Below are 20475 nucleotides of genomic sequence, written 5' to 3' on the forward strand. Positions count from 1 at the left end.
GCTTATTTAATCCAAACAAACTGTAAAACTTGTGTTGATAACTAGTATTTCTTTATTTTTTGCGAAAGGTTTTCCCCAAAAGTATGCAACAATTATAATGAATCCAAAATGCCTTTCTCTTTTCTGTAGCTCACGTTGTGGATAAATGAGAAGATGCTGACGGCACAGGACATGTCTTATGATGAGGCCCGAAATCTTCACAGCAAGTGGCAGAAGCATCAGGCCTTCATGGCAGAGCTGGCCTCCAACAAAGATTGGCTGGACAAGATTGATAAGGTGCAGCCATTTTCATATGACTTGTCATCACATTTTGTGCTGTTAAACAGTAAATCAACATTGTTTAATTTGTCCTATTTCGTTTGTATTTTTGTTTCTGGTCTACCAGGACTGACATTACCAAAACATTAACTTGAATTCAGACTTGTCCTTGTTTCTTGTCTCCAACAGGAAGGCCAGGCACTGGTGGCCGAGAAGCCGGAGCTTAAACCTGTTGTCCAGCAGACCCTGGAGGACCTGCAGCGCCAGTGGGAGGAGCTGGAGGGCACCACCCGCACCAAGGCCCAGTGCTTGTTCGATGCTAACCGGGCAGAGCTCTTTACACAGAGCTGCTCTGCTCTGGATGTCTGGCTGAAAAACCTTGAGGGCCAGTTGCATAGCGACGACTATGGCAAAGATTTGACTAGTGTCAACATTCTACTCCAGAAGCACCAGGTAGAGAACTATGTTTGTGCAAAGCACAATGCATATCGTCCTTGCTGTTGAGAAATTCAGTTTTTATACAACACATACATTGTTGATTTTTGGGGACATTTTAAAATCACATAGTATGAATCCTGGACTGGCTGAGTGCATTCTAACATCTTTGTACCATCGCTGTGCAGATGCTGGAGCACCAGATGGAGGTCAGAGAGAAGGAGGTGCAGTCCCTGCAGACTCAGGCCCTGGCTCTGTCCCAGGAAGACGCTGGGATCGCTGAGGTAGATGGTCAGCAAAGGCGCGTCACCGACAACTTCTCTAACCTTCAGGATCCTCTCACACTGAGGAGACAGCGACTACTTGCCTCCAAAGAAGCACACCAATTCAACAGAGATCTGGAGGATGAAATTGTGAGTTGAATTAAATGTGAACATTTGAGTAATTATTCGTGTTGCATCTGTTTTGCCTGATGCTCATGGATCTATTTATCCGTCTGCTTTCCTCTCAGCTCTGGGTGAAGGAGAGGATGCCCCTGGCCGACTCCACAGACCATGGAAAAGACCTGCCCACCGTACAGCTGCTAATCAAGAAGAACCAGGTACAGTGAATACAATGACTTGGTTTCAGATCTTGTACTGCAGGGGGATTTAAAAGAAGATAAAATGACTTTGATTTCTTAACCAGACATTGCAAAAGGAGATCCAGGGCCACCAGCCCCGCATTGATGACATTCATAGACGAGGCCAGACTCAGAGCCAGGTAGATGGAGAAAGACAGTCTGTCCTGGAGGAGCGCCTTGTTGAGCTGCGGGACCTCTGGGACCAGCTGATAGCCGAGACAGACAAGCGCCATGCCCGTCTAATGGAGGCAAATCGCGCCCAGCAGTTCTATGCTGATGCGGCGGAGGCGGAGGCCTGGATGGGAGAGCAGGAGCTCCACATGATGTCTGAGGAAAAAGCCAAGGTAACGACGAGAAGATGAAACGATAAATAATTGCTCAGGGTGCTGCTTTTAAAATTTTGTCTTGACAAAAATATCAAATAATTTCCCATTTGTCTCCTAGGATGAGCAAAGCGCACTGGTGATGGTCAAGAAGCACCAGACCCTGGAGCAGGCACTTGAAGACTACGCCCAAACCATTCACCAACTAGCCAACAGCAGCCGCACCATGGTGAACGGTGAACACCCAGAGAGGTGGGAGAGGACAAATAGATTTGAGTGTCCATTGTGACAGGAGACTTCTAGTAAAATAAGTTGTATACCCACAACCACTAATCTGTGTTGCTCTCTTTTTGTGCTGAGACAGCGAGAGAATCACCTTACGGCAAGCACAAGTTGACAAACTGTATGCCGGGTTGAAAGACCTTGCAGAGGAGCGTCGAGGGCGACTTCAGGAGAGACTGCGGCTCACCCAACTGAAGCGGGAGGTGGATGACCTGGAACAGTGGATTGCTGAGAGGGAGGTGGTTGCTGGCTCCCATGAACTAGGGCAGGACTATGAACATGTTACAGTAAGATTCTTTTTTTCTTTTCTTCTCTCCATCATACTGAAACTAAGGGAAATTGATCTCAAATAAATTATGTTTCCCACTTCCGCCCTGATTTTTCTCTCTCCAGATGCTGAGGGACAAGTTCCGGGAGTTTGCTCGTGACACCAGCACCATTGGCCAGGAGCGCGTGGATGGGGTCAACGGGCTGGCAGATGACCTGATTGAGTCGGGTCATCCTGAGAACGCTAGTGTGGCTGAGTGGAAAGACGGGCTGAACGAGGCTTGGGCCGATCTGCTGGAGCTGATCGACACCCGCACGCAAATGTTAGCGGCCTCCTATGAGTTGCACCGCTTCCATCAGGATGCCATGGAGGTGCTCGGACGTGTTAAGGAGAAGCGAGAAGGGCTGCCTTCTGACCTCGGCCGTGATCTGAACACCGTTCAGCATCTACACAGACAGCACAACACTTTCGAAAATGACATCCAGGCCCTGAGCGGACAGGTCGGCTTGATAAAGAGCTCTCATGTGAGATTCCACGAGAGCCGTGTGTGCAGAAAACTGAACGTCCCTCTTCCTCTTTGACCTCGCAGGTGAACCAGGTGCAAGATGATGCAGCACGGCTGCAGAAGGCCTATGCAGGGGAAAAGGCGGACGACATTAACAGGAGCGAACAGGCTGTGACCTCCGCCTGGGAGGGCCTGCTTGAGGCAGGTCAGGCCCGCAGGCTCCTCCTGCTGGACACTGTGGAGAAGTTTCGCTTCCTCAACATGGTCCGAGACCTAATGCTCTGGATGGATAGTGTCAATCTGCAGATTGACGCACACGACAGCCCCAGGTGACATTTGATGCTACATTTTCCAGTGATGAATGCTTTTGTAATTCGCGCAATTTAAATCTCACGGTATTCTCTTTTCTGTTTTCCCAGGGATGTGTCTTCTGCTGGGTTGGTCATAGCCAATCATCAGGACATCAAGTCAGAGATTGAGACATGGGCAGACAGCTTTACTGCCTGTAATGAGATGGGAAATTCTCTCATCAACAACAACCATTATGCAGCTGATGAGGTACTGTGCAGTGGGTCACTTTCACTGCAGCTACATTATTTAATATTTTAAAATAAAGTCTCTTGAGTGAGATGTAAACAAACTAAATGGAACATTGTGGGCTTAGGGTCACATCTTTTCACGTGTCTTCTCGTCCAAAATGTCCCTCTTGATGGATCAATAAAGTATCAATCATAAATGTTCTTTGATTCACAGATCCGCGAGAAACTGGCTCAAGTCCAGGAAGGGAGAGAGAAGATCAACAATAAGTGGCAAGATAAGATGGACCATCTACAAATTGGTATGCCTGCTTAGCATATATTAAGTATATAAGTCTGCGTCGGGGTACGTTCAATTTTAAATTGCCATGGCAAATTAAATACAGACAATACTTTGTTATGGCTGCTACAGTATAAAATTAGCAGAACAAAGCCAGGTACAGGTACGCCCAGTTTAGAGGTTATCATGGCATCCAAAATGTATTCCTGTCACGACTGGTGAGGTTAATGGTAAAATACCACAGCCTTAAAACTACACGGTATTTGTACTTAAAACTATTTCATTGGCAGGGATTGCACAGTGTTAAGTCATTTGTTTAATTTTTTTTTTTGTGGTCTGGTACATAAATGAGTACCTGACTCACTGCTGATAGTTTTTTATGTTACTTATACCATATTTTTTAATATCCCATTAAATGTTTCATGATCAATTTTTCTTTTGGTTTTTCTCCCCCTCTCCTTCTGTTCGCCTTATTCTCACATCGCAGTGCTGGAGGTGTTGCAGTTTGGGCGCGATGCCTGTGTGGCAGAGTCTTGGTTGGCAGGTCAGGAGCCTCTGGTGCGAGCTGCAGAGCTGGGCTCAAATGTAGATGAGGTCGAGAGCCTAATTAAGCGCCACGAGGCCTTTGAGAAACTCGCCACGGCCTGGGAAGACCGCTTTGTGCTGCTGGAGAAACTTACTACGGTAGGTAGAAAAACCACTCGCATCAGAAAACAGGTGCAGCACGTCCACCACTCATCTCAACAATGTAGACCTTGATTTTCCCCCACTCATGAGACTTGACATTTTTCAGCTTGAGGAGCAAGAGATGCAGAGGAGGCGAGAGGAGGAAGAGAGAGCCAGGCGACCCCCGACACCACCCCTGGCAGAAGTGGCCCAATCTGAAACAGAAAGTCAGGTTCATGACTCTTTAGCCAGGTAAACCAAAGAGGACTTCTGGTCGAGCAGAGCTGTGTTGATGTACAGGATCATCACATACTGTTTTTATTGTATTTTAATTATATTTTCCTCAGAACCAGTCTGGACCAGACCACCCTCAACCAGTCTGTGTCAGTGAATGGAGTTCACAGTGACAACGACACGTCGCAGGTGAGTGTGTTGTAGATACAGTTCCTTAGAACATTACAGGGTTTTACAGGAGTCATTCTTTTTTATTACATCTAATGTCCCGTACTGTTTTTTCCATGTTTCATGCCTCATCTCCCTACATTACGACATTACTTCTCTAATCAATCTGTTTTCTAGAGAAAGGATAACTAATTACTAACTTATTTAACTAATGAAATACTGTGTATTTGCATTACTGTCAACATGAGATGTCCATGATTGTGTTGCAAAATATGAATATCATTATATTGTCCAAACCTATGTTACACTGCATTTATCACTGTATTTGAGTGTGTGTCTCTGTCTGTTGTACTCTAATCAGCAGGGTCCTTCCCTTCCCACATATTCCCTTGTTATATAGTGACATTGATGTGATCCAATCAAAATATAACATCTATTATTTTTCTACCAGAAAATACCTAGAATAAATGAATATGAAGCATTATTTTATCAGGAATAGCAGCAAAGTTTTGATTATGAATATTGTTGATGATACTCAGGGCCACCTGGGATTTGCAGAGCGAGAAACTCGCCCAGGGACCCTAAATGAATGGACATGTGGGGGGGGGGTCTCAGTGGGACAGCCTGCATGTTACTGTCCTAATGACAATCCTCACTGCCAGAGTCAAAACAAATGCCGTGTGGGAAGCAGCAAGCAAACTTATGTCCCGGTGTCAGCTAGAGAAAGGCAGCCATTTCTTTCTTACTGGTACTTCATCAATGAAATGGTTTGTTGACACCGTTGTTGACGGCAGTTATGAGAAGATGAACAAGGTCTCAGGAGTGTAACCCAGTTTCTAACTTTCAAGTGTCTGCCACAGAGGACACTTCTTAACAATTTCTTATTGCGTTCTCATCAGCAGTCATTATCGCTATCAGTGGGAAAGAAATCAGAGCCTAAGCGCGTGTGTAAGCCAAAGCAGCCGGAGCGTGTGAGTACCAAGCCGTGGTCGGCTTTGTAGCTTCCCCTCGTCACAGCCTCCGCTCAGCTCCTGGTCAAATGCAGCGCCTTTTTTTTTCTGTTGAGAAGCCATCGCTCCCCATCATTTTTCATCCACGAGTTCCATTGCTGTTTAAAGGCATGATGCAGATTCATGGAGAGCTTGTTCTCATGTGCCAGTCTGCTGTTGTGTATGTGCTCACATTGACCAGGACGAGAGTTACTGTAAATGTAAATGTGCTGCTGTGGTGAAAATTGTAGCCGATTTGTCTTGTTTTAGTCTCCCCCTATATGTGTTCATTGCCTGTGATGAGTGTGAACCTCATTTAACAGCTCTATGTTGGAAAAAGACATAATAATGTCTCCGGAGCTGTTAATAATTTCTTCTCCTGTTAGTACTTTAAAGGGATCATATATTCTTTCTATTTAAGGTTCAAAAAGTAAACGTAGGTGATGTGGATGGTTCAAGGCTTTAGAAGTGTAACTGTGTGTTCATGTTTTGGTCTTTTTTTGTGTGTTGTAGTTATTGATTCATAGAGAATTGACTGAAGAGTCAATGAATATTTAAAGAATAGTAATATTTCAATTTTAAATTGGTATCGATCGAAAGATATATTTGGTTGCCAAAGAACATTTTGACTCTCTTTTTTTTACATCAATAATCTTTTTAAACAATAATCTATGTTCAGTGTAGGATGCATTCATGAGCGGTTATTTTAATTTGAAATCAGAGTGCCGTACTGTGTGTACAAGCGTCATCCTGATTTCTCGCATCTGGCTGTTAATGGCTTTCTTTGCTGATCACCGCGTTCATCCAGTCACATGTTTTTCTACACGCTCACGACCGCTTATGTCTCGGCCCAAACCACAGGGCTCCGAATCCGAGTCGGTGAACGGACCCGGCAGGGACAGCGGGCTGGCCTCCTCTCGCCTCGATCCTTCTGCCACGTTACCGGGCAGGGGCGGAGCCGAGCCGGACACCACGGAGGGAATGCTTTGTCGAAAACAGGAGATGGAGTCCCACAACAAAAAGGCAGCTACCCGGTGAGTGTTGTTTGCCGGTCGAGTGCATTTAAATAGTCCTCACAGAGGACTTCTGGATAATAAACTAAGTTGGTTGTCTTAATTTTCCATAACGTGTTTAAACTGCTTGTCTGTCAGATGCTGTAGAACCCTCAAACTTCAGGATCATGTCTCTACATTATTTCATATGGTCTCATTTAGTCTATTTCAGCGTTCAAGTTGTGTTTTGCCGTGTCGCTACCTTTCCACAAAAGGTAAAGGACCGTGGCGCCGAATGTCCTGATTTGACATGATGTATTTCTTTGTTCCTGCAGGTCCTGGCAGAACGTCTACTGTGTCCTCAGAAAAGGAAGTCTGGGTTTCTACAAAGACGGCAAGAGCGCCAGTGGTGGCATTCCATACCACGGAGAGGTACCCATCAGCCTGGGAGAGGCAGTCTGCGAGGTAGCACACGACTATAAGAAGAGAAAATTTGTATTCAAGCTCAGGTGAGAACGATAAGAGTATGTTTTTCACCCTGTTGGAATGAAATTAAAGGCGTTGAAGTACTGAGATGATAAAACAGTGAGATGTAGACCTAGGAGCTAATATTTGACTAATGGTTTACATCTTCAACACTGTCTGCAGGCTAGGGGATGGAAAAGAGTACCTGTTTCAAGCAAAGGATGAGGTAAGATATATAAAAAAACAGAATTTCTCTCATCAAAAATACAAATGACGTGTGCGCTGTGACTGCTAGTGGTGTTTTTGAAGCGTAACGCCTCTTTTTTGGTTTGTGTTTTAAAGGCCGAGATGAGCTCCTGGATCCGTTCCATCATCAGCTCCATTCCAACAGGAGCGGCGGACTCGCCCGTAGGTCCACGGGCGCTGAGCCGAGCCATGACCATGCCTCCCATCTCCTCCGGCTCGGGGGAAGCCGGGGGCGTCACCATGCGTAACAAAGACGGGAAAGACAAGGATCGCGAGAAGAGGTTCAGCTTCTTTGGCAAAAAAAAATAGAACACTCGTGTTATCGCTGGAAAGTGCATTTTGTTTAAATTTCAAAGAACTGAAGCAGTCGGAAAAGCAAATTGCAGACAGGTAACACAGCCGTGCTGCTCTCAGCGCAGACCACAAGGAATTTGTTGACCGCTACTTAACGTGGCTTACAGAGAACTCTTTTTCTTTCTCTTATTTTTTCCCTCGCCAGTTTCTATCTGTCATTCACATTTTCCTTCAGCCAATTCAGAATTCAAGTTCAGCTGCACCCGACGGTGAAAGCCCTCATCCAAATTCAGGCGATTCCCGCCAGTGGTCTGCATTACTAGAGATTCAGGACCAGTTCCTCCTTCGGAACAAATATCGTCTCTTCAGTGAGTCTTGACGGTGGAAACGTTGTCATTGGCCGATGTCCTGCAAGGAATACGAAGGCCGCAGGAAGCGGAGCACTTTGGATGCTGTGTCATTATATAAAACATCCAATAAAACAATGGATGGTGGCTTTCCACTGGGGTGCACTCTGGTTTTATTTCCCTGCTTTAAAGCGCTTTTTGAGGATCACATCAGTCTCTTTTTCTGTTTTTGGTATTGATGTTATTAACCTGACGGATTATTATTGCTATTTTTATTATTTATCTTTTGCTATTGCTGCTTTGAGAAAACAAGCAGATTAATTTACCATTAGATATTCTTAAAACATTGTGGAGAGAAACAAATTTGGTTAAATTAGTTGAGAATGTTGGGCTTGCCCTTGTATGTAAACATTTTTTTTAGGAATGACAGTTCAAGAGGTGTTACGAGAAAAAAAATAAAGCTCATAAAATTTTAGAAGTGTGCAGTAAGTGATCACAAGTTTCATTGGGAAAATAATATATATATTTAGTAAGTGGTTTAATTTTTAATTTTGTCTCAATTATGCCTGTATTTCATCATTTCTTTTGAGTGGTCTTTCCTGCTTGATTTTCAACATTACTTTTTCTGTACAAAACAGAGAAGATTAGTTTTCTAGTGTGTGTGGGTGTGTGTGTGTGTGTGTGTGTGCGTGCGTGTGAGTTGTGGTGCTGTGGACTTTGCACGTTTATGTTCTTCCTGATAAAACATGGCAGGATGAATGCTGCTTTTTGGTATGCAGACAAAATCCAGACACAACATAATATTACTGGAATGATTTCATAAAATCAGCTTTTTCTTTGCTTCCGGTTTTTATTACATGTAGGCCGACATTACCTATGAATTTCTGAGGTTTAATTATTTTTGTTTTAGTCTTTTAATATCTCTATCTGTTCTCTCTATCTACTGGTGTGATGGCATGCAGGCTGTTGGTAGATACAACGCTGAAGCACATTCTCTGTGGCAGACCGCAGGTGGACAGCTCTCATTAAGGGAAGCCACGTTTGTCTCGGCAGTGAAGGACGCTGTCAATGTGCTCCGCGACAGACGGGTGTATTGAGCCTTACTTGAACCCACTACAGATACACTGAACCCCTTTTTACAAACCCACCCCACATTCAAACTGTCTTAAAGGAATACTTTCGGTGGCACGAAAGACAGGAGTGTTATAAAATGTGCCCCGTGGCAATGATCTGATGTATGTCAGGGGATCGTGTATGCAGGTGCTACAGGAATTACAGTAATCATGGGACGCTCTACTCACTCACTGGCAGAGCGAAAGAGTCCTCGTGTGTCTCCAAGAGGAGCTCTGTGCTCTTGCATACGTGGCGTGACTTCATGTGGGTTTATACTTGTATGTGTGTCATCTATTCTCTTCTGAGATCACTTCATATACAGGGTCCAAGAGCAACTAATTGGTATTTACAGTAATCCGAAACAAGATCATGGCAACCCGACATATTTCATTCATTTATTAGTCCCCTCAAATATGGTACATGGTTGAACCGATAAAGGCATATACAGTATTATGTGAGACCGTAGACAATAGTGAATTGTTATATAAATTGATTGTTAACTGTTGCTATAGTCACTCACTCGAATCCAAGTTTGAATTTACCTTTGTAACTACCAAAATGCCACAAGAAGTTTCAGGAAAACCTGAATTCAGGAGTTTTTGAAAGATTTATTTCAACTATTTAAGTCATTTATTCCACCTGGAAAGTACCTCTTTAAAGCTGCGGGCTGTAGGCGTGCGTACCGTACGGCTCGGGAGAATGTGGAACACAAACCGCTGGAAACAAACAGGTCGGCCTTATCTCGCAGTCCCAAATGAATGTGGAACCAGAGATCTATTGCTCAGACACCCCTGAACCAGAGGTGACCAGTATCTGAACATCCACTCTGAGACTATTGAAGAGGTGACGGAACCTGCTCCAAACTTTTTCAAACCGACTCCCGTCGGTTGGATTCAATGTCTCGTGTGGGGCGACCCGGCTCCCAGTTTGAGAAGCTTAAAAAAATCTTTGATCCCCTGGGAACCGAGTCAACGAGGTCCCTGCATACATAAGTCAGCCAATGCAGCCGGCGTACATAGTGCACAATTTTAAATGGATGAGTCATTCTACCCCAGTGGATGAGCTGTTTATAGTAATCATTGCCACCTTTTCTCTGCTCCGGACATCGGATGCGGCGTTCAGTTGACGTTAAGGTCTTGATGTTTAAAGGTCACACCGTGTATTTTCTTAACGGCTCATTTGAATGCGAATGATTGAAATTAGTTTGGCCAAATTGGTCATGAGAAGCAAAAATGTTTCACATAATGTACACAAACTTTCTCTTTCACAAAGGCTCGCACATTAATTCTGCACTGCGCGGTTAATGCAGAATGACCCCGGCAATCCAGTTTTGTGGATATGTCCTCAGCTGGCTGTGATTGGATGTTGCATTCGGCATCCCATTTGAAGTAGCTTTGTGCTACTGGTGATCTTTTGACCAGAACGTGGGAAGTTATGTATTATTGATGTCAAAAAGACACGTTTTTAGTAATGAGAGTACTTGTAAACTTGGAGTACCTAATGAAGAGGGAAAAAACAACTTTTACTTGTTAAGTATTACATGGGTGAAAACAGATCAGGACAATTTGAGCTTCCTTTTCTTTCTTTTTTTAGAATAAGGTGGGATACTTGCTGTCTAGTGGGAGCTTGTATTTTTTCATCCAGTGACAAGCCTATCATCCTACCTTCATTTCTCATTACTTTTCACAAATGTCTCTTCCTCCCTCTGTAATTCAGAGTTGTTGATACCACTACTATTATTAATTGCTATTATAATTATTATTGCTACTGTTGTTACTATTACTACTACTGTTACTAATGCAACTTATTGCAAATATGATAACTGCTGTCCATTTTCAGGTACGTGTCTGTAAAACCAGACCCTTCCACACAATGTCAGTGTGCTGTGGAGCATTTTCATTACAAATCAAGAATGTTTGTTGACTTGTATCTACATCTAATATTAGTAATAATAAAACATGGTTTAATCAAAATCATGATACTGTTTGGGGTTTATTTTATGTAACGTTATTTGTTACAGCAGTTATTCTATTTGGTGCACGAGTTGGTTTTAGAAAAGGTCATGTTTTCACAGTAAATTTTATTGTTATAAGTAGCGTTTTCATACAAAACCTTGTCCCCGGTACAATGTACTGTTCTTCTGTAAAGTTGGGGGACTCATGAGAGCTTAGTTTGAAAATCTATCACTGATATCCAGATATTTACATCTTACATTTACTTAATAGTGTCTTTCATTAGACTCTTGCAGCTTTAATGGCACCTCTTTCAAACCTGCACCATTAGTTTGTGGTTTTTATAAATCTATATAGATATATAAATAATTCAGTAATTTCATTGTTTTGTATTAAAACAATACGAAGCAACACCAAGAACATCATGTACCCCTATATAGGGAGGATGGATACATTACTTTCTTCCTATATAGCATTTCTCATGAAAACATGACAGCACTACAAAAAAAAGATCACAAGTTAAAGGAAACACTTGTGAGAATCATCTAGTTTGTCACAGGACATAAGTTGGGGTAAGTAAATTCATAAAACAATTTTGTCAGCTAGAAGAGAGCAGAATGGGATCCTAATTTCCAAATACATCGCCATAGCAATCTGCTCGATGTTCACATTTTACTATCGTGCAAATGAAATGAGTTGTATGGGCGTGAAGGATGTTGCTGCAGTGCAGACATAAACAATACGAATGATGCAACTGCTGCAAAGGAGGTCAAGGATGATGAAATAATGACTAACGTATATAGTAGGTTGATAATGAATCAGTGGCTGAAAGAGCAGCGCAAACCTTTGCTAAAAGATTGTGAGGAGAAACCTCAGCCTTCAGGTTTTATCACACAGGTCAGGTAAGGGTATAGCAGAAGATAGTGCTGGTCAAAGACCTCAGGAAAAAAGATAACCTATGTCTAAAACTTTATATTGAGATAGGGGACCGAGGAAACACCTCAGTTGGTCTGTGCTGAGCAAATGGTTTCCTGGGTATTTTAAAAGCCATGAGGGGACCAAATAAGTGAACAAATTTAAAGTATTGTACATTCTGGAAGTCCAAATGCACAGAAGATCTTTTCAGATAGAACTGAACAAGAAGCTTGACATCAAAGTCTTTACCTATAATGTGTAAATGGAATTAAACAAACCGCTCCATTGTACTTCCATTAAGAATCTAATGTACAGGGGTAATCATTGATCTATTTGCATGAGCTGCTGAAGATTAACCATGTCATGGAAATAATGTAGATTCTCATTCATATCGCTTGGTACGATAAAACACCCCGCGAGGCCACGCTGCTCCGGGAGGGGGCGCTGCGCCTCACGTTCCTGCGCCATCTGCCTACAAGTCCTGACGGAGGGCGCTCGTTGCCCACGGCCACTTTTTCCCCTCTACCAAAGCAAGATGGCAGCTGTTGTTGAAAATGTTGTCAAACTGTAAGTGTCGGACTTTTCTAACTTACACCCCTTACACCTAACTAGTGGACTCCTAGCGCGCCCGCATGAGAACGAATGCAGGTTTGCACAGTCAGTCGCTAGCTAGCGGGGCGGCTTTTCCGCTGACTTAACGTTAGTCGTGTTAGCCTACGTCGCACCGTCGTCCACATCCTGGAAATGGAAGTGCAAGTTAGCAGAAACGCAGATGGCCTTCTCGAAACACGAGTCGGCATAATAGAAACACCTCAATTTGATCGTGCGTGTGCTTTACGAAGACGACACGCTTACTTGTGTCTTGCTGCCCCAACGGCCGCCACGGTGCTAGCGCAAAGTACAGCAGCTAGGTGGCTAACGAGCCGTGGACCAACGTTAGCGCGGAGCGGCCGGCCGGCTAGTTCAGAATGAATGGAGCTCTGGCCTCGGACACCACTCCTTCAATCGGAGAACCCGGAGTTATATGTATCGTAGCTATCGCGCTTTAAAATATAAAGTTACTCTAGAGATTATTACAGGTCATAGTGACCCGTACCTGGTTGTAGTAAACAGTGCTTCCATTTCCGCCGAATTTGCCCAGGTGGTTAACTTGAAACGTTTTACGGTAATTAGTTACCATGGTGACATATGAACACATAACACAAGCTAACCTGACCGCTTGCTGGATGAGTTGCACGTCACTTTTTAAACTTTTTTTTTTTGTAGCGGTGTGCCAAAATAATACACACGTGTCAAATAGCGGATAGGCAACACTAAATATTTACGACACACCAAATGTAATGAGATCTATGATCAAAGTTTTACATTAGCCTGTTTTTCTCACTACTACTACTGTTTTTCCTACAGGGGAATTCGCTTACTGCACTGTTTTTGGACATTTATGTTGTCAATTGTGACCGACTATCCCGCTCTTTGTTGTTGATGTACCAACAGCAGAGCTCCTGTTGTTGCACTCAATAACAATTTAGTCTAAAGTAGAACAGACAATGATCTGTCTTTCTCAGTTAGCAGCACAACAGAGATAAGAATGGGTATTAAACTGAACTGACAGCGAGGTTAAACGGTATAAAGTGAGGCTGCACCTTCTTCGAAATACCCTCACCTGCTGATTTGTGTGTTTTATATATAAATATACTGAATAACAAGCATGTGTCTCTGTTTTGTGGTGTCAGGTTGGGAGAGCAGTACTACAGAGACGCCATGGAGCAATGCCATAACTACAATGCCAGGCTGTGTGCTGAGAGGAGCGTCCGAATGCCGTTCCTCGACTCTCAGACCGGCGTGGCTCAGAGCAACTGCTACATTTGGATGGAAAAGAGACACAGGGGACCAGGTGGGACACACGACGTGTAATTTACACAACTGGAACTTTTACAAGACCAGTGTCTCCGATGAAGGATCTGCTCAGGGCCATTCTCAGGCTGCCACTTGTCTGTTAGAGGTTTACTGAATGGATGAATGGGAAGCATAGGTTCACTTTAATCAAGCTTGCTGCTAAATTCGCCCTCTTGGCTTTGAATGAGAAGCTTTCAATAAAGCTGACCAGTTCTGCATTAAGTGTTATACAGACGGCTTTGCTCTGATCCCTCAGGCATGGCACCGGGGCAGCTCTACACTTACCCATCCAGGAGGTGGAGGAAGAAGCGGCGGTCCCACCCTCAAGAGGACCCTCGGCTTATCTTTCCTTCTGTCAAGTCAGGTATCGCATCATTCAGCTCAGCTCATCCTCTGTTTTTATTCTTTCAACATGCTTTCCTTATATTTGAGAAAAACAGAAACCCAAAGCACTGTGTGATTGAAAGTTTGTGCCTTATTTCGCAGATCTGGATGTCGGGCTGAAGAAGGATGCTCTGTTATCAGCGGACGGCAGCAGCCTGGAGGCCCTGCTGAAGGGGGAGTCCATGGACAAGCGGACGACCACAGAGCTCCGGGGGTCCGAGGAGGATTCAAACCTGAGTGAGAGCACCGGAGGCCTGAACCCTGCTGCTCGCATTAGAAAGGTTGTTGTTTTCAGCTTAAGATATATTTGGCGAGAAGAAAATGATTTAACTATTTTTTTTTTCTCTTTTTTTCTTCTTCTTAATGCCTCAACATAGAGAGTCGTTGAGCCCGATGACTTCCTGGACGACCTGGATGATGAAGACTATGAGGAGGAAACGCCTAAGAGAAGAGGCAAGGGAAAGGGGAAGGTAAATATCAAAACCTCCTCTTAGCTGTGTGTGTGTGTGTGTGTGTGTGTGTGTGTGTGTGTGTGTGTGTGTGTGTGTGTGTGTGTGTGTGTGTGTGTGTGTGTGTGTGTGTGTGTGTCTAACGATGCCGTGCCCTCAGGGTCGAGGAGTGGGCAGTAACAAGAAGAAGCCGGACGCAGTGGAGGACCGAGAGAAGCCATACGCCTGTGACAGTGAGTCCTTATGGGGGAGAGTCTTGAGTGACCGCAGATGTTAACCGCTGTCATTTTTCCAATCTAATCAACTTTGCCCGAGTCCTCGTTCTTTATCGCCTTTCGTTTTTATTCTCTCCCCTTTGTCTCCATGTTCTCTTGCCTCCCCTTTCTGCGCTTTCTTTCAAACTTTTCTTGAAATCGTATCCTTGAACGGGCAGGGGGGGTTCTTCCCTTTTTTTATAAAGCATTTCACTTTTATCTGCAGCGCTGACTGACCGATCCTTTAAGTCTATGGGCCCATTTCTCTGAGTCTCTGTCTGTGCTCTCTCTTCTCTTTCCCTTCTCTCTTTCAGACGCTATCAAACAAAAGCATATTTCCAAACCGTCTGAAAGAGGTATTTCTCTCATTCCTTTTTACCCCCGTCTGCCTTGTCGTTTCTCTTCACTGCCTGTTTTCATTTTCTGTTCACGTTACCAAGTAGATTTTTTTTACTCTGTGTAGTACATGGTTGTTTTCTACACAATTTACTTCGATGTGATTCCCCAAGGGCATGGCCATGTTATTCTACACCCCGATTAAAATGCAGTCTGTAATTTGTAACAGATGGGAGCCGTCTAAAATTACCAAAGATTAGCTCTGGTCCCTGTATTGTTTTCCCCTCCACCTGACCCTTGTGGTCAAGATTTAGATCTAGTGGCTGGATCCCGCTGTGTTTCTTTCCATCTCCCATTGAGTTGTCTTGCGCCTTGATCTGTGCAAATTTGACTGCATTAGGTTTTCCTCTTTTTTTTTTTTACCCATCATTCCTCTTTAGCAACTCTGCACCCTGGTTGCTGGTTTTTCAAAAGTGTCTGCCGCTCCACATTATAACATGCATGTGACTAGCTGTGTCTTGGGAGATTTTGCTAAGATTATCTGGGGATGAGGTCTAATCCCTCCTTACGATGACCGTAAAAGAAGAAAAGGGACGTAAGCCTTGAGGAGAAATGAAACGGAGAAAGAATAGAAGTGAAAGAAGAAGGGTTTTGTCTTATCTTATGACAAACCTCACACGTCCCTGTGACGGTGGCTGCGCACAATGGCCACTTTGTCCTTTTTATAAAGTCAGTAAAGCCTCGAAACTCAATCCCACTGGCTTTTCTTACCCCTCTGATGGATTAAATAGAAATGTAGGTCAGGAACATCAGTGTTCTGAGCAATGTGACGTTATTGATAACGGCAACTTTATTTGCATTGTCAACCGACGGAGGTCATAAGCACTCAAATATATTTTTGAAAAATGTCCATGTAGTGAAACGGTTCAACTTTTTAGATAAGTTTTATTTTAACGTGTCAGAAGGAGAAGCTGAAGTCGTGGTGGTAAAGATCAGCAGATACATGGTGCTTCTAGTGGCCGAGATGTTATCTGAATGCTGGGACTGAACACAAGACGACCACTATGAGGATGTGATGACGCGTGTCTCATAGCTTTTTTGCCTCGAGCGCAATTTTCCGATTTCAGAACAGCCAATAGCAGCCAATGTAGCCTTGAATCTCAAGTAGAGATCAGTAAACGCTAGTGACCTCCGTCAGGTACTGCTTTTAAACTTGTAGTCCTTAGCTGAAACTTGGATGATATCACTTGCGGCAATTCATCAGACCTCCCTTTTCTGGTGTTGCTACGATACTGATGTAGTAGGCATGCCTCTCGTACAGCTTTACATTCTGTATCTGCTGATGGCAAGAATACGAGTCTATGCAAGTTCAGAGCTCGATCTCGTTACCCAATCAGCACATCCTGTCCTATTGGTACAGCAAAAGTGCAGCTCTCAACCGAGAGAAGGCAGTTAGTGATGCTCACTCGTTAGCTGCTCACACAACCAGCTCCATCAAAAACTAGTGTACTAGAGTATTTCCTGCACTATTATTTTTGTAAATTGTGGCTGGACCTTAATTTATCGTTTCAACTGTTTCCAGTTTATGTATGGGAATTGTACTGTCATGTTCCCGTCCTGGTCCGTGCTGCGAATAGATCTCCACCTCCATGATTTCTGTGGGATTCTCTGAAAATGTATTTTCTTCTTTTAACCACTGACTTTCTATTACATGGACTCTGCTGACGCATTCTTTGTTTTCATACACATTGTGTTCTCTGGTTTTGGTGGCAGTCTGTGGGAAGCGCTACAAGAACCGCCCCGGTCTGAGCTACCACTACGCCCACTCCCACCTGGCTGAGGAGGAGGGCGAGGAGAAGGAAGAGATGGAGATCAATGAGCCTGCATTGCCGCTGCCCGATGAGCCGAAAAGTAAAAATTAAAATAATTGTTTTATCAGAGATTTTGTCATTGGATAATGATGTTGATTTGATGTTATTTTTTTTTTTTTATTAATCTTGTTTCTCAGCAACCAAGAAAGGCCCAGATGGCATCGCATTGCCTAATAAATATTGTGATTTCTGCCTGGGAGACTCCAAAACCAATCTCAAGACCGGCCAGTCCGAGGAGCTGGTGTCCTGCTCAGACTGCGGGCGCTCGGGTACGTCGCTGCAAAAGGGTTAAAAATGTGTCATTCTGTGCAGCAAAGGCGATGTGTATAATAAGCATTATTTTTACACGCAGGTCACCCCTCCTGCCTGCAGTTCACTCCCGTGATGATGGCTGCTGTGAAGACGTACCGCTGGCAGTGCATCGAGTGCAAGTGCTGCAACATGTGCGGCACCTCCGAGAACGACGTGAGTCCGCCTCCATTCAGATATTCATCGTTGTGTGGAAGACTGAAGGTGACGTGCGGTGTGTTTCTTCCAGGACCAGCTTCTGTTTTGCGATGACTGCGATCGAGGCTATCACATGTATTGTCTCAACCCGCCCATGGCTGAACCTCCAGAGGGTAAGATCACTCCCTGTGCAGTCCATTTTTTTACACCATTTTAAGGTGCAATAAAGGATTTAAAAAAAGGTCGATACTGGTTATTATACCGAAGTAATACTGATACCTTTTTGTTTATACGTATTGAGTTTTATTCTACTTTGATCAATAAAACGTATATTTTAATTGGGCAAATTATGGAAGTATTCTCCATTGTTTGTTTAAACACAAAATACTATAAAAGTGTCGTAACCTTTCTGTTTAAATCGCATATTACTTTGTGAAAGAATGAATGAACAGCCTTCTTTAGCTTTAAACGGCTAACCAATTTCTCTCTTATTTTGGCAACAAGGGAGCTGGAGCTGTCATTTATGTCTGGAACTCTTAAAAGACAAGGCATCTATATACCAGAAGCAGAACGCCCCACCGTCGTGATGGCCGCCTCCCCTGTGCCTCACCCCCTCGTCACTCTACCGCCCCGCAGCAGTGTGGTTCAGCCTTTGATATGTGGAAAGAAAGGTGTGTGTGTGTGTGTGTGTGTGTGTGTGTGTGTGTGTGTGTGTGTGTGTGTGTGTGTGTGTGTGTGTGTGTGTGTGTGTGTGTGTGTGTGTGTGTGTGTGTGTGTGTGTGTGTGTGTGTGTGTGTGTGTGTGTGTGTGTGTGTGTGTGTGTGTGTGTGTGTGTGTCCAAACGGCCCCACTTAGCTGCGGATATGACTGTTACACAGTTCCAAGCTCAGATACAGACTCGTTGATTTTTATTTCCTTCTCTTTTCTACATTTGAGCAGCACTGAATTTCACAGCATAGACTAAATCTGACCTCCCATTCAGGTTTTTTAAACATACTGACACAGTTTGCTATAACCTTCTCTATCCTGCAGTGTTTCTGAATTTATGAGTAAAACAGAAAGGAAGCTTGTTTCAATAAAATAGCATGCCAGTGCTTGCTAAGTGTAAAAATAGATTTTATAATATTTATATATTTCTATGGCATGTAATAGTGTTAAGTATGTAACATTTGGAAAGACAAATGGTAACGCAGTGGTCTTTTTATTAGTTCCCATCTCCTCATCATGGTAACATCCACGACCACCTGTTCTTTTACGGCTGGGCTGATATTTGGGGATTCTCTTGATCGAGTCAAAGGGATCTAACAGAGATGCTAAAGGATTTAGTATCTAACGGCCACACAGACACGTCCAACAGATCAAGAACTATGAGCATAAACTGCGCTCGTTGAAGGGGCTCCAGAGGCCTTGAGGAACATCCGGTTAGACTTCAGTCCGGTTCTTGACTCGCGTGTGCTTGGGGCTGGCTGAGCAACACACAGCTTGAAAGGATGCATGACGTAACAATTTGCATGTTTTATTCAGGCTTTGGGGCCCTTTTGAGATGAAAAGGTAGCTCTGTACACCTGTTCCTTGTTAGACGGATGCTGACGGTTATAAATCCTACTTGCATTATCAGCCGGTTAAAGGGATTAAAGCCTGTTTTGCTGTGTTATAGCAGTTTGCTCATCAGCACTATATCCGTTAACCATTTTTATTACACCATTAGATTATGTTGAACTAATTTAAGACTACGTAACATTGTAAATGGTCACTTGACAACAATAGAAAAGCAATATAAGAGCTCCAATGTGAGTCTTTTTAAGCTCTGTTCGCAATTGATGTGGAGCAAGTATTTTCTTTTTTAGAAAATGCTATTTCAGAGGGGACTGTGGCAAAACATATGGATGACTGTTCATAAAAAGAGATTTGTATGTGTATATGTATAGTATAGCCTTATAAAGAACTGTTCTGTTGGTCACTGCTTTCATCGTTTCATTATGCAACGGTTTCCCTCTGCGGCGACGGCTGAAAGAAAAGCTGTGGTTACTTTACCTCAAACAGTATTTCAAGGGTCAAGACAGGCTGTTGATAGATGAGAGGAGGGCAACGGAATACACGGGGATGACCGCTGCAGAGTCCGCTTCATTGGTCGCATATTCTATAGGTGAATAGGTACATGCTCAGTACTCGTATGCACTCTCACATGCTACGTATTTGTCTCACCGTTCAGGCCGGCGAGGTTTGTGGCCTAATGTGAATTAACCGAGCTGTCATCTTTCAATAGCCCACTAACAACTACTACACGCGTATCACCGGGTTTATTTTCTCATCACTTTGCAGTTGGTTGTGTAGTGGCTACTAGATTATTTCGCCGGTTGTTTTTGTACTCCTGGATGATGTTTGCGTGCTTGCTGTGTGAGACCTTTGGGATACAATGGAATTTGCTCTCTAGTTAATCCTGTGATGCAGGTGTCAACTGTGTTGCCCTCTTCTAAAGCTCAAGACGAGGCAAAGCCCATAACGAGATTAAGAGAGCGGTTGTGTACCTGCACCTTTAACACTGGATGGTTAAATAACGGAGCCATTATCTACCTTCTAGGCTGCACTATCGAACAAGAGGGAACAACCAACTGTTGTCAGTTGGTTGTTCCCTCTAACTGTCAGTTATTTTATAGATAATCCATCTTCTGGTTTTCTGGTCTCGAGCTTTGGGAGGGTTCATCCCGACAAAATGTTTAAGCCAAAGTCACAGGTTTACAAAGTAGGTGAATTATCTTTGGATTGTGATGGAATGTTTTATTGTGCAAAAAATGTCTTCAAGAAATAAAATACTAGGCGATATAACCGTCTGATGCTTTTTTCCCTCTTCCTCAATGAGAATTTGAGAAAATATTTTTTCTATCCCAATTTATTATTACTAACAAATCTCTTGCCTTTTTTGTAAATGATCAATTCTATACAATTAT

The 20475-nt window shown here is 43.5% G+C and overlaps 2 protein-coding genes across 6 annotated transcripts in view; both read left to right on the top strand.

Moving 5' to 3' along the window:
• Positions 1–10996, top strand: part of sptbn2 (spectrin, beta, non-erythrocytic 2) — a 43091-nt gene extending 32095 nt beyond the window's left edge. For 2 of the 4 annotated variants that reach the window (XM_040179742.2, XM_040179744.2), the window contains 19 exons: positions 130–276; positions 448–711; positions 882–1106; positions 1205–1294; positions 1381–1659; positions 1760–1890; positions 2003–2207; positions 2314–2688; positions 2778–3022; positions 3113–3251; positions 3447–3531; positions 3997–4193; positions 4303–4427; positions 4523–4598; positions 5477–5548; positions 6428–6600; positions 6894–7067; positions 7207–7249; positions 7366–10996. In XM_040179742.2, the coding sequence (XP_040035676.2) occupies positions 130–276; positions 448–711; positions 882–1106; positions 1205–1294; positions 1381–1659; positions 1760–1890; positions 2003–2207; positions 2314–2688; positions 2778–3022; positions 3113–3251; positions 3447–3531; positions 3997–4193; positions 4303–4427; positions 4523–4598; positions 5477–5548; positions 6428–6600; positions 6894–7067; positions 7207–7249; positions 7366–7578 (3258 nt within the window). In that variant the 3' untranslated portion in view covers positions 7579–10996. The remainder of the gene's footprint in view (positions 1–129; positions 277–447; positions 712–881; positions 1107–1204; positions 1295–1380; positions 1660–1759; positions 1891–2002; positions 2208–2313; positions 2689–2777; positions 3023–3112; positions 3252–3446; positions 3532–3996; positions 4194–4302; positions 4428–4522; positions 4599–5476; positions 5549–6427; positions 6601–6893; positions 7068–7206; positions 7250–7365) is intronic. The other 2 variants (XM_078105145.1, XM_040179746.2) reach the window with 1 other exon arrangement.
• Positions 10997–12297: 1301 nt separating this feature from the next.
• Positions 12298–20350, top strand: dpf2 (double PHD fingers 2). Of its 2 annotated transcripts, XM_040182083.2 has the most exons (12): positions 12355–12457; positions 13624–13784; positions 14043–14150; positions 14273–14451; positions 14548–14640; positions 14780–14852; positions 15188–15229; positions 16983–17120; positions 17218–17349; positions 17433–17545; positions 17619–17700; positions 18032–20350. In XM_040182083.2, the coding sequence occupies exons 1-12, from the start codon at positions 12426–12428 to the stop codon at positions 18112–18114; spliced, it is 1236 nt and encodes a 411-aa protein (XP_040038017.2). In that variant the 5' UTR covers positions 12355–12425; the 3' UTR covers positions 18115–20350. The 2 variants fall into 2 exon arrangements, with proteins under 2 accessions (XP_040038018.2, XP_040038017.2); XM_040182084.2 differs by lacking the exon at positions 15188–15229 and having other exon boundaries at positions 12298–12457.
• Positions 20351–20475: the final 125 nt, after the last annotated feature.

Source organism: Gasterosteus aculeatus, chromosome 7 (genome assembly GCF_964276395.1).
Source record: "Gasterosteus aculeatus chromosome 7, fGasAcu3.hap1.1, whole genome shotgun sequence".
Classification (NCBI taxonomy): domain Eukaryota; kingdom Metazoa; phylum Chordata; class Actinopteri; order Perciformes; family Gasterosteidae; genus Gasterosteus; species Gasterosteus aculeatus.